This window comes from Rhipicephalus microplus, chromosome 4 (genome assembly GCF_043290135.1).
Source record: "Rhipicephalus microplus isolate Deutch F79 chromosome 4, USDA_Rmic, whole genome shotgun sequence".
Classification (NCBI taxonomy): Eukaryota; Metazoa; Arthropoda; class Arachnida; order Ixodida; family Ixodidae; genus Rhipicephalus; species Rhipicephalus microplus.
The window spans coordinates 48,824,918-48,837,429 of NC_134703.1; the positions used below are offsets into that span (position 1 = coordinate 48,824,918).

General features: G+C 43.8%; 1 protein-coding gene across 1 annotated transcript in view; it reads left to right on the plus strand.

The window, feature by feature from the left end:
- The first annotated feature begins 6,323 nt into the window (after nucleotides 1-6,323).
- The window catches only part of LOC119172642 (uncharacterized), a 73,125-nt gene continuing 66,936 nt past the window's right edge, over nucleotides 6,324-12,512 (plus strand). The window contains exon 1 of the mRNA XM_075892706.1: nucleotides 6,324-6,553. Within this exon, the coding sequence (XP_075748821.1) occupies nucleotides 6,451-6,553 (103 nt within the window). The 5' untranslated portion in view covers nucleotides 6,324-6,450. The remainder of the gene's footprint in view (nucleotides 6,554-12,512) is intronic.

Here is a 12,512-nt window from a genome sequence, read left to right on the forward strand (position 1 = left end):
ACATTCGTAGAGTGCATTCAACATAAACGTAAAAAGAAAAGTCACGTCCGGAACTGCTGCCTGCTTTGTATAGGGTCAGTTGTAATCGAAGAACGCCATTAAAGAAAGAGAAAATGTGTCACAACAAAATGGTCTTTTAACCCGTTATACACACGGTTGTGTGCGGAAAGTGAGCGACATTTTGAATTTGAAACCAGTGGGCGTTGTACGCCGCTCTCATTTTCCGATGACTCGCCAGCGAGACCCGACGCGACGCTGCCGCGCCAACGGGTTCAGCAACGCGTCGTTGAGCAAGCGATGGGGCGCGCTCTGCGAGCACCGCACCGGCTGCTTTGACAATAATGAATTCAAAGCGAAGCGCTCGGACCTTCATATATATATATATATATATATATATATATATATATATATATATATATATATATATATATATATATATATATATCCTACGTAGACGATTTCGCGATCGTGAGGCGGCATTATTCGGAACATGTCCCACCAAGGAGTGAACAGATCACTCACGGCCAGCGTAGAGTAATGTCCCGTTATTACGGGCCAATAACTTACACGTCACTTTCCTTTTTTCTGTCTGGGCTGTCGCTATCGAGCGAAAAGCCAGAACACAGTTACAGCGACACTTTGTCTAACCAGAAGGCGAACGCTAAGCGACAATTGAATCGCCAGATCCCGGCATTAACTTGTCTCTCGCAAACGGCGACGATGGCGCGTACGAAACTGAACCATAACCGCCAACGTGTAGGCTTTCGTTCTACTTGCTATCATGTCAGGATGAATTCGCGTTTTGTTGAGTCCACGTGCGTTACGGTTAAGGAAGGTAGCGAGTCGCGTGTAAGTCGTGTGTCCTTATTCAAATGAAGAGAGAGTGAAAGAAGATAAATGACACGGCCGGCTAACCAGATAATAGTGTGGATCTGCTTTGCAGTAAAGATAAGGCAATGGGGAATAGAAAGATTGAAAAAAAAAACACCGACATTTACGATACTGCCTAGTGTAAATTCCGAGTGCAGCGTCATGTTATGACAACGCCAACTGTGTTTGAAGTTGTAGCAGTTGTTGTGGCAATGTAACATTCGTAACATATTGACATAGAAACTGCCAGCGCTTGAGAGCTACGCACACCCCTCTGTGCATTGCAGGCGTCTCGAACCAAGTGAAACGTAGACAGCCCCACTACGACAAGCGAAGCCAGCCGCCGTGCACATGCCAGTCCTGCCTGTGAACCCTATGTAGTCTCCTATATATACACCAGGGGAGACTCTGGCGCTAGTGTCTGCGGGAGCTGCGACGCACGGCGCTTCAGCGAGCATGGGAATGATGGGTAGTACATGTATTTGCCTAATCTTCGTATTTTACGTTCCGTTCGGCTTCGCATGGCGTGAAGCAGTTTTGTCACGAAGCAACAACCAGTAATAGTTTATCGGTTACGCTTCACCACGTTAATCTTTTAGGCTCACCAACTCGAATCGGTTCACGAAGTTCAAAACGGTTTGTTATTTTACTCGAAACAAAACCGAAACTTTGCAATAAACGAAGCCACAAGTGTGATTCGAGGCCCGCAAGTACGAAGTCTATAGACAAATCTATGTACCACCCATGGTCGCTGAACGATCGCAGCGCCAGAGTGCCCTCTAGTTAAATTGAGGAAACTCTATGCTGTGAACGAGCTCCGACGCAGTGTGCCTTGTTGCATGCTTTCTACCCTTGCGCGCTCGCATCGAGGCGCACTTTTCCTACCGAGGGGCCAGCGAGCGTGACGGAGGAAGAGAGCGAGGTTAAAGGCCAACGGCTCGCGATACACTCCGCATCCGCTTTCTTTCGTCAGTGTTCACCCTCTTCTGTCTTCGTTAATTTTCTTTCATTCGCGTTTGATCTCTCGATTACTCCGGCAACGCCAACAATAACGGCGACGTTCCTAGAGAGAATAAACTTTATTGAAGAATTAAAATTACGTGACTAATCCTAAATGTCACGAACGGGTGCCTATGCGCTGAACTAAAAAAATTGAGACAGGGCGAATTGTGCGTGAAGAAGAAGACAGAGTTGAGTTTTGGGTGTGACGTGCGTGAAAATGGATTCATAGCATTACGCAATTTCGTTCCCTTTGTCTTGTCTATGAGGGCAATACATTTAAACATTTTTTTAGTGTACACAGAAGACAAGGACAAGAAAGATAGACACACTACCACTACTGTTATTGTCCTTTTCTTCTGTGCACGCTAAAGAAAAAGTTTAAATATAGAAACATATCAACTCGTCCAGCGTCTAGTTTCACTGAGAACAATGAAGTTAACATGTTGAGTTCACAAGAAGTTTACTTACTCTGTAAGCGTATTTTCGCCATTGCCTTCATGGCTTCGCTAGCTGCTATATGTCCAGGCCCCATATTGGCTGGTATTTTTTTTTTTGCAAACCATTCGAGAGCAAAGTATTCCTGTGCATTTTGGTCTTAAATGAGAAAAGCAAGCTGTTCAATCGTGACTGAAACAGCGCGCATTTTATAGGGGTGGTCGCTTCAGTTTGGTAAATATACGAAGGTCCTAATCCGTACCGTGGGTGATATTTTTCGACGCTTAATTTGAGACACGAGAAAATCACTTACCTGACCAGTTTAACACACGCCAAAAACATAATTCAGTACAACGTTGTTGCGAGAATGAAGGAAAAGCTATGGGAGCGAAGTGTACAATGTAACAGAGCTTTTAAAAATAGCACCACGGTCTCATTCATATTTTCCTTAGTTCGGGCACAAACCTAAGCGTAGATCTAACAAATTGACACAATTTATTTTCAAATGTGACCTACAAATCATTCTTTTCAAATTTCTATTTAATCACTGAGAATCTAGATTAAATCTATCCAATGACAAAAGAGGACACAGGTCGCAGAAAATACAGATACAGGATATAAAAAGCATAACAGCCTTCAGAAATGAAACTCTTCATTTAGATGGCTTAGGAAAGGTAAACGAAACACGCAGTAAGAGCTAAAAAAAGAGTTATCAAAATACGTGCAATATAGAAAATAAACAGACATATTAGACCAGGAGATTATTCCTGGTGTTATTATTTTTTACATGTGATTTGCGTATGTTAAAGCATACAATAAAACTATTACAGAACTAGCAAAATAAAGTGATCAGTACCAACATAAATAAAGTATACAAAGCTGACTTCTTTTTGGGGGCGAAGCTCTTTAAAGTGGCGCCCAGCTTATCCCTCGTAGTAGTCGGTAACATGTCTTACGCTTTAACCTGCGAGGTGGTGCCGGTGGGAGATTTCTCCCCTGCGCTGTTAAACAATAAAAAAATTCGCAGCGTGCGCGTTAACTAAAAGCCGAATTCTCCTGGCTCTCATTCCCCATTAGCAACCATTGGCATTTACATGGAGCACTATCTGACAAGAAATGGTTGCTACGTTATACTCGCTGGGCGTAACCTCCTTGGTTTTAGAAAGGTTTAGCGAGCGTTGGACCGCAGTGCCATAAATACAGTGAACTACTATATACCATGAACTCGAGGTGGTTAAAGGTGGTAAGTAGACACGAAGCGCAAGCCGTAAGAAAGTGTGCGTGTGCCACTTCTCGTTTAGTCCTTGGAATGTCCCCTGTATGGCGGTGCATATGCGCAATATATGATGAAAAGATGCGAGATGGTGGTACTTGGAGTGTTGAATAGATAGACGAACGGACACACAGACAGATGCATGGACGGACTCACGGATGGCTGCACGGACGAATGAATGCATGGACGGACGCGGGGGCAGATGCATGGACGGACGCGGGGGCAGATGCATGGACGGACGCGGGGGCAGATGCATGGACGAATGCAGGGATGGACACACGGAGGGACGTGTGGACGCACGCACAGACGCAAGCACGGACGGGCAGATGGACGTACGGACGGTCACACAGACGGACGCATCGATGGACGGAAGCAAGAACGAATAGACAAACGTATGCTTAGCCCCACTCGCTATCATTCACCCCGTGGAAATGCTGCCATTTTTTTAGCTTGGACTGGAACACTTCGATGAAACTGGACGAATTATTGAACACGCTAATAACATATATAAAGGTCATAAGCTTTATATATGTACACGATAAACAAGCCATCAATAAAAAAAAAAGAAGATTCCTGCGTAATCACTGCGAGACGCTATATAAGTGTCCAGAATAACTTCATGTGGGGGTGTACTCGAAACCCACCACCTAATTCTCTACACATTAATAGTAAGGAGCAGTGGGAGCCTGCTATGTGCAGCTCAGCGCCCGAGGTCCAGGACCAGATCTTGGATTTTGCCAAGAGGGTAGCGGAGACCTACGCTGGGTAGGCTCCTCTGACACTCGACCACCGCACCTTTCTCTCTTGCGATAAATAAAGTTTTTCTCCTCCTCCTCCAGAATGACTGCGAAAATGACTAGTACTAAACTGTTCAGAATGTATGCTAGTAGGACGCTTCATTTTCTAATGACGAAAAAAAAAACAACCCTAATATGCTAAAAATATAACTGACAGCCTAAAACAGCAAATAATTGAATAGTAGTTCTTAGTGCTTTATAATACTTAAAATGGTTGCTCGTGTCCTGCATCTCATTTGTACACACGACATGCTACATTTTTTATGGTTAACTTAATATCCGACGCTCAACTCCGCCGTAATTTCTACTACTCCTTAATTTCGGTATTGTTGCTGACGAAGCGTGCCAGCAAAAGTGCTTCGGAAAACTTTCAATAATCACTTATCTTATTGAAATGTCATCCGTATCGCCGCTGCATTCGCTCACTTTGCTCACACGCTATGCATGACTATCAGCTCACGAGCTCTTATTATGCTGATGTGATCGCAGCATATCTTGAAAACCGATTCCAACAATAGATTTAGAAAACGAACGAAAGCAGGGGGTTGTATGTCTGCCAGACACAACGAAATGACTCTGACAGTGCAATGAAATTATGACGCAAATAGAAATGAATAAAAATGAGTCAAATGGTTTGCCTTGATGTTAGCCTTGTGTCATATATTTTTGTTTTTTGTCAATACAAATATGTAGAATATGAAACTATAGATGTGTCCCTTGCAATGATGTCTTCGAGGCAACGCAGGTATTTTGTAAGGTAATTAAATTAAATAAATAATTAAATAAATACATAAATAAATAAAAATAAAAGAAGCCGAAAAATCGCCCCGTTCTCTCGGAGATTTTCGAACACACCACCTTCAATTTACGCTTCCGATGCTCTACCATTTGAATTTCGAAGGAAGGCACTTCCACGTTCACTGCGAGGAGCGTTTTTTCGCTCACTTTGATTGATTTCAATTTCCATGGCTACACATACAGTTAAAAGAGAAAAATTGCTGTCCTCTCTGCTTTCTTTGGCCTTCAATGATTGTAAATTAAATTCATTTGGCTTTTGTATAAAATTAGCTCTAGGATCGACGGCTTTTACTTTTTTATATATAGAAAAGAAGAAAAAAAAAAACAGGGCAAGTTAGGCTGCGTCAGAGCCGGCTATACCATCAACATGATAGTATTGAAGAAACATGTAAAAACAACAAAGGCTGGCTATACGATCAACATGATATTTGTATTGAAGAAATACGTAAAAATAACGGAAGCCGGCTATACCATCGACATGGTAGTAGTATGTACCGAAGAAAAACGTAAAAACAATGACAACAACAAAAAGAGCGAATATATAAGTAAAGAAAAGAAGAAAATAAACGGAAACCCTACAGTTAGCTTCAGAAGTTTATAGAGATCACGGGACACGAAAAAAGTCTGAATTTTCCGGGTGCTTTAAAGGGCAACCTAAAATTTGTATTTCTGGCCACTTCTAAAACGCGTTAACAGCATGTACTGTGTAATCAGATCAAGCGCAGGTCACAAATTTCTCGGAAATTGATTTTTTTTCCTGAGCCACTGGTCTCTAAAACTTTGACACTGACTACACGTGTGATATTTGGTGGTATTTGGCAATAATTACCCACATTGACGTATAAAGAATAGGCAGAGTTTAATAAATACAGGTTGAACTTAGGTTAGCACGAGAAGAGTATGCGTAAATAGTTTTTTTCACTCGTTTACATTAAATATGGCCATAACGTACGTTCGTTTTAACAAAACACTACGAAGGAGAGAAATCTACCTTAACGGAGCCATCGGACTCCAAGCTGCACTAAGTGCCGCGCTACGAGAGTTGTTTGTCCCATACGCCGCCAGGAGCGCAGCCATCACGGAAACCGGGAGAACGGGAAGGGAAGGAGCGAGGTTCTAACCCGAGTTTCACGCGGTCGACGGCTCGCCTTCGCGAGAGACGCACCACCGACATCGCGGCGGAGCGTGCGCGCTTCGACCAGGGGCGCGGGCCACCGGCGTCGTTTGGACGACCGAGAGGATAGCCCCCGGCGGGAAAGCGCGTCACTGAATGCCATGGGATCCCGTCTGCGGAACCGTGACACTGCGGCCTGCTCTGTTCGTTTGCTGTGTTGGCGCACTGCCACGCTCGCCCTAGGCTATGTCATCGGCCTCGCCGGTGAGTTTTTCACTGAGCTCTCTTGTGCGCGGGTGGGTGGTTTCACCACCAGCGCTGGGATATGTTTTGTTTATGCAGTGAGTATGCCGTTCTTGTGGCGAATTATTGTTAAAAATAATTAAAAAAATAATAAATTAATTGAAAGAACTGAATTTGCTTCGGAATGCGTTTCCCCGGTTCGAGTCGGTCACAGTGAGTACTACATCTCAGCTGGAAACTGCATCGATATGTTCGTGTTTACAAATAGAATTCATGCGTGCACTGCAATGTCCAACGCATGAAAGTAATGGCGCATTTTCAACAAAGACTTACATGCTGATTCCCTTAATTAAAGCGAACACGCTAAATACAGTGCTTGTAATATGGGTGCTCAAATATGAAAAAGATAAAAGAGAGAGAGAAATAGACAGAGAGAGAGCGAGAAAGAGAGAGAGAAAAATCATAAAAGAAAGGTAGGGAGGTTAAGCGGGGCTGATTTCGGTAGGCTACCCTGCACGACAGAAGACAGGAAGAAGCAAAGCTAGAGAAGAGGAGAGAAAAGTCACTGTTTGAGCCGAAGTAACAGTGGCACTTTTGGCATCCTAAAAGATGAATATGGCGGAAGCTATACTTGATGTAGGTAAAGAGGATATGTTTGCTGTTCAATAGAAGATCTTGATGTACTCGTCAACACCCGAAGAAAACTTTGTGTGCATGAGATTATCAGATGATGAGCCGTATCAGGTGGTATTTTGATAATAATAATAATTAATAGAACCGTACTGTTCAATAGAAGCACGAATGCTAAATGTTTTTTAAACGGCGGCATAAAAAAAGTCACAGCTTTGCCGCAAAGGCGAACCAATGAACGCGATAGCAACACATTTAAAGGTCACGCGCAGAATGGCAAGCAGATCGAAACGTGCCTCACGTTTCTCACGCACAAATGACGCACGAAATGTACTCACAGATACAGATAAATGCAAATAGGCGTTTCAGTTGTTACTTCGCCGTGTCTGAAAAGCGCGCCCTTTTCGCAAACGGAGGCTGTGCAACGGCTGCATTGACCTTTGTGCGCCCGGTAACTACCACAGAAAAGTTCCGACAAAACCCAGAGGCTAGCCAAAACGTATCATTCTCCGCACTGCATCATAAGGGCGGGCGATCGCGTGTACAATCGCTTATTGTCTACGCGGGCCAAAGTACGCGTGAGAGATGAGAACCGCCACGCGCTCACTGCCCCATATAGCTGATAATGCTGAAAACACAATAGTTCTCCTCCCCCACCCGAGATTCCCGCCAACAGCGGTAAGTGGTAGATACGAATAGCTTGCCGTTTTAAAGTTGAATGAGGGACCCTTCGGTGGTTCCGTGGTTAACGCCTCGCATTCACAACGCGGTGATGCCACGTTCGATTCCGTGCGCTAGAGCCTTTTTTTCTGGGATTTTGTTTTCTTTCTTGCGTTTTCATATATACATAGATACGTATACATACATAATGCATGACACCAACGTCCACGCCGACGCCGGCGCCAAAATCTAGCCGAGAGTGTATATATAATTGCTATCGCAATCACGAAAAATTCATTCTCCCATAGCAAAACGAAAGAAAGAAAACGAAAGAAAGCCGTGTAAATAAATGTTCAAATTTAAATTTTAAGAAATGCAAAAAAAAGAGAGAAGACTTTCTCCTATCAGGAAAATGGGGGCAAGCAAAGCTTGGCTGCGTGCCAGGCGCTTTCAAAGCAATACATGTACGCTTGGCGTTCTACTGCATAACCACAAACCAACGTGTTATGAATACATCTGCCCGCACTGTAATGTGGCAGACACCTTAGCCCACCTGCTTCTGCAATGCAAAGGCAGCAACCCAGCCACACAAACACAAGCAGCAAATGCAGACCCAAACATCCTCAGTGAAGCGTGGGAGGCTGCGATCTCCAAGCTGGACCTCAACCAACGCCAACCCGTCGCGCGGGCCCGGCAGGCGGTCCAAGCCAGAGGGTTCCTGGAATAAGGGAGCCTCCCACATTCACTATTTGACCACTTAATAAACTTTCTCTCTCTCTCTCTAACATTAAATTGTGTTCCGGAATGCTCTCCAAACTCTTGCCTTCCTACATGCCGGGAACGAAACCTTCATCCACGTTTTATCTGTGCGACGCTTCCGCGACGGTCATGACAAAGTTGTAATGTAGCAGCATGAAAAGACAGCCACCTCGACAGAAGATAGACTGTCATATCAGACACGGCTGATTGCCGGCCACCCACGATATTTAGAGCATAAAATTTTTCGAAAAGTGAGCGTACGAATACTGCTGTCATCGACGCACCTTGGACGGCCTCACTTACGTATACACCCGAATTTCATCCCACTCGCCAGTTTCATGGCCAATTTCAAAAAGGAGCGGACTAACCAAACTTGAAACAAAGAAACCAGGCGAGTATGAAGACAAAGCTTATCCCTTCTGGGTTGTGGTTTTAGCTAGGTGAGATACACGTTGTTCCTTGTTTGCTTTTAGGTATTCGCTAGGCTTTAGCTTTATTATGCTAGGCTGTTTTCACGTTGATTCCCAGCTTAGAAAGGCTCAAGTTAAAACCACAGAGAGTCCCAGACAGGTCGTCGAGGCCTCCCATCACTCTGTTGTCTTCTCGCATCTACCGTTGCCTTCTACAGTATTTGCTTGTTGACCGTACTCGAGGTCATTGGATCACCTTCGGATCACCTTCCTCCTATTTCGTGTAAGTTGTGTGAAGTGGCATTTACTAAATTTCTGTGACGCACACTCGTTTGTCGGGCAATAGCTGTTCCATTTTTCACTCTGAGTACACTAAGTGTTGAGTATCGGGATCTACCTGATTTCTGCTGCGCATACCTGCTCTTCATGATGATACTGTTTGGTATGTTGTGAACAAAAAAAAAAAACTATTTGCTGAGCACCTTCTCGGTTGAAAGAACCGTCTTTCAAACCACACTTCCTCTCGAGGTGCCAAGAGCTGCGCGCGGACATGCGAGTTTGGAGGTGTGCTAAGTTAGCTGCCAGCTTCATGCATTCATAAGTATGAAAAGACAAACACGAATTCGGCTAACCTCATCGTCCTCCAAGACTATATACGTACGGTTAGTTGCCTATCTCGGACTTCCGACGCGTGGTTGAGGAAGGTGGCGCAGATGAAGACACGCGCTTCGCACATCCGTTCAAAGGATGGCCACGAAGCACGCGATCCTGTTGTCTATATGCCTCTGTCTTTCCCAAGCTATACGCATCAAGATGGCCTATTCATTACGGTGCTCGGCAGCTGATCCAAAGGTTGCAGGGTGGAGTGCCCTGGTGGCCGCATTTCCGTGGATGAGAAATGCCTGCGTACGTAGATATAGGTGCACGCCAAACGTCACCTGATGGTAAAAATTTCTGGAGTCATCCTTTAAGACGACCCTTATAAACACGTGGGGATTTGGATAGGTAACAGGTCAACAATTATTACTCTTAACTGAGTTGTGCTAAAAAAATTAAAGTACAAAAGACGTGACTCAGTTAAGATGAATTACTAACTCGCCCAGCAGTCCGTGCTTCTCAATTATTACTGCACTTGCCAGCCTCCATTTCTGCCATTCACTTTCAGCCAAAGACGCGGTTGCGGTTATGTCCGTTTCTGGCGAGACAGACTGTGGCTCTCCCTCTATTAAAAAATATAGAAACAAAAAAAAGAAAAAAAACAGATTTTTGTATGTTCATATCTTCATCTATTGATGATGTCTATCGGATATACATAAGTTTACAAAAACATGTGTCGTCTGTGAAATAACCTTTCTTAATGTTGCACTGCCTGTTTTTTTTTATCTACCCATATCCGCAGCTGGTGACTCGCAAGATAGAAAAATAGAAACTCTTAGAAGCGAATGTTCCTCGTTTTATGGCTGTGGGCTCTCGGTATGCGGCGCCACATGTATATCAGCACTATAGGAGAGAGTGCAACAACGCGTGCGACGACGGAAAATCTTTTGGCAGTTATGTCGAAAGTGTAAGAGACCCGAGGGGCTCGCCATATCATCGTCGCAGGCTGACCGGGTTACGCGCGACGCCGGAAACGAGTACTCGACTGTCGGCTTCCGTGCAAGGCCGTAAAAATAAAACCTTTATTACGCGGCTTGTGGCGCGGTGATCATGACCAGCATAAAAGTACAGCACGGCTGCGCGCTATTTATAAATGAGAAAGATTGAGAGGTAACATCGGAAGCGTGTTGCTCACAGCGTCAAACGGCAACCGTGGTGGCTCTTAGAGGTTACAGTTCTCAGCTGCTGACTCGAAGGTCCCGGCTTCGACACTGGCATTGGTAATCACATTTCGGTGGAGGCTACATGACAGATGCCCTTGTGTTCAATTTAGTTGCGCGGTAAAAAAGAATCGAGGTGGATGAAATTCCGGAGCCTTCCACTGTGGCATGCGCCATAATAATACGGCATAAAAGAGACGAAATGAACAAAAAGAGCAAAGTAGAGGAGTTTAACAGGGAAATGACAATTGCGCAATGACAAATGAGTGTGTCTAATAGACTTGTGATTTTATAATGTGTATCATGATGTGTATGAGTTTATGATGTGTATAAAGATACCTTTCTTGGTAATTCTGACGCAACCTGTGTCATACCCGAGTATATATTGTATTACTGAGTGTTCCTTTTACGCTTACTCCAAGTAACGGTCGAAATAACAGTATTATAGCAGCACGGTTTCTTTAGACAGAACGTCAAACCACAGAGACACCCACAAATCTAGGGGTATAAATAAACGAACAAATTCGCTCACTGAATAGCACTTTGTTTTGATGTAATTAGTTATAAAACTATATGGAATACAAAACAATACTGAAGTACTGCAACCTTTCGAAAATTGCCTTGTTTGAATTCCATGTTGTGGACAGAAGTAACTTTTGCTGTATCTTTGTTTCACTTTCTTTATTACACCCCCTAATTTTTTATTGGAACTCTGCTGAACCTTCAATTTCAGCGTTTTCAACGATTTCTCACGCTTTCGAAATCAATTCAGATCTACGTCGCAATTTTTCACAGGGGATAGCACAGGCACGCTCACCCCTGAGAAATATCCAGAATTTTCTTCTAAACAATGGTCGATACTCCTGAGAAATATCCAAAATTTTCTTCTAAACAATGGTCGATCATTGAACTGCCGACTTCTAACAGAGATTGCTGTTAAAAAAAAAAAAAGTAATGTGCCCCGCCATGGTGGTCTAGTGGCTAAGGTACACGGCTGTTGACCCGCAGGTCGCGGGATCAAATCTCAGCTGTGGCGGCTGCATTTCCGATGGAGGCGGAAATGTTGTAGGCCCGTGTGCTCAGATTTGGGTGCACGTTAAAGAAACCCGAGTGGTCGAAATTTCCGGAGACGTCCACTACGGCGTCTCTCATAATCATATGGTGGTTTTGGGGCAATAAACCCCACAAATCAATCAATTAAAAAAAAGTAATGTACACGTGCACATGGTTGTGTTGCTCAATGCCTTGAAAGACAAGGACGGTGAAGAGCACAAATGAAAATCACTTAAGAAAAGTGATGCAATAACACAACTCTAATGTCTGTCTTTTTGTTTTGTACCTCGCATGTTACGCAATGCGATCAAATATTTTTTGTCATTGCAATGGTTTCACGTTTTCGATTTCACTACAAGCATTGCGCCTGCGTTGGCGGTTGTGGCCCGTACTGAGCGCAAACTGTTTTCCAAAAAGCTTTGTTTCTGGCACGCAGAATAAACTTTTTTTCTGGTATAGAAAATAAAAGGAAACAAAGTAAATACGTTTCATGAATAACTTGAATAACTAAATGACTGCACAGTTGATTTCTTAGCCTATTTATTTTTTACACCTCAATACTGCGCTCGTCCGAATCAATACAAAAGCCCACCTCACTGCGTCGTGGCGGGCTTTTGTATTGATTTGGGCAAGCTGTTTTTTAATGCATGC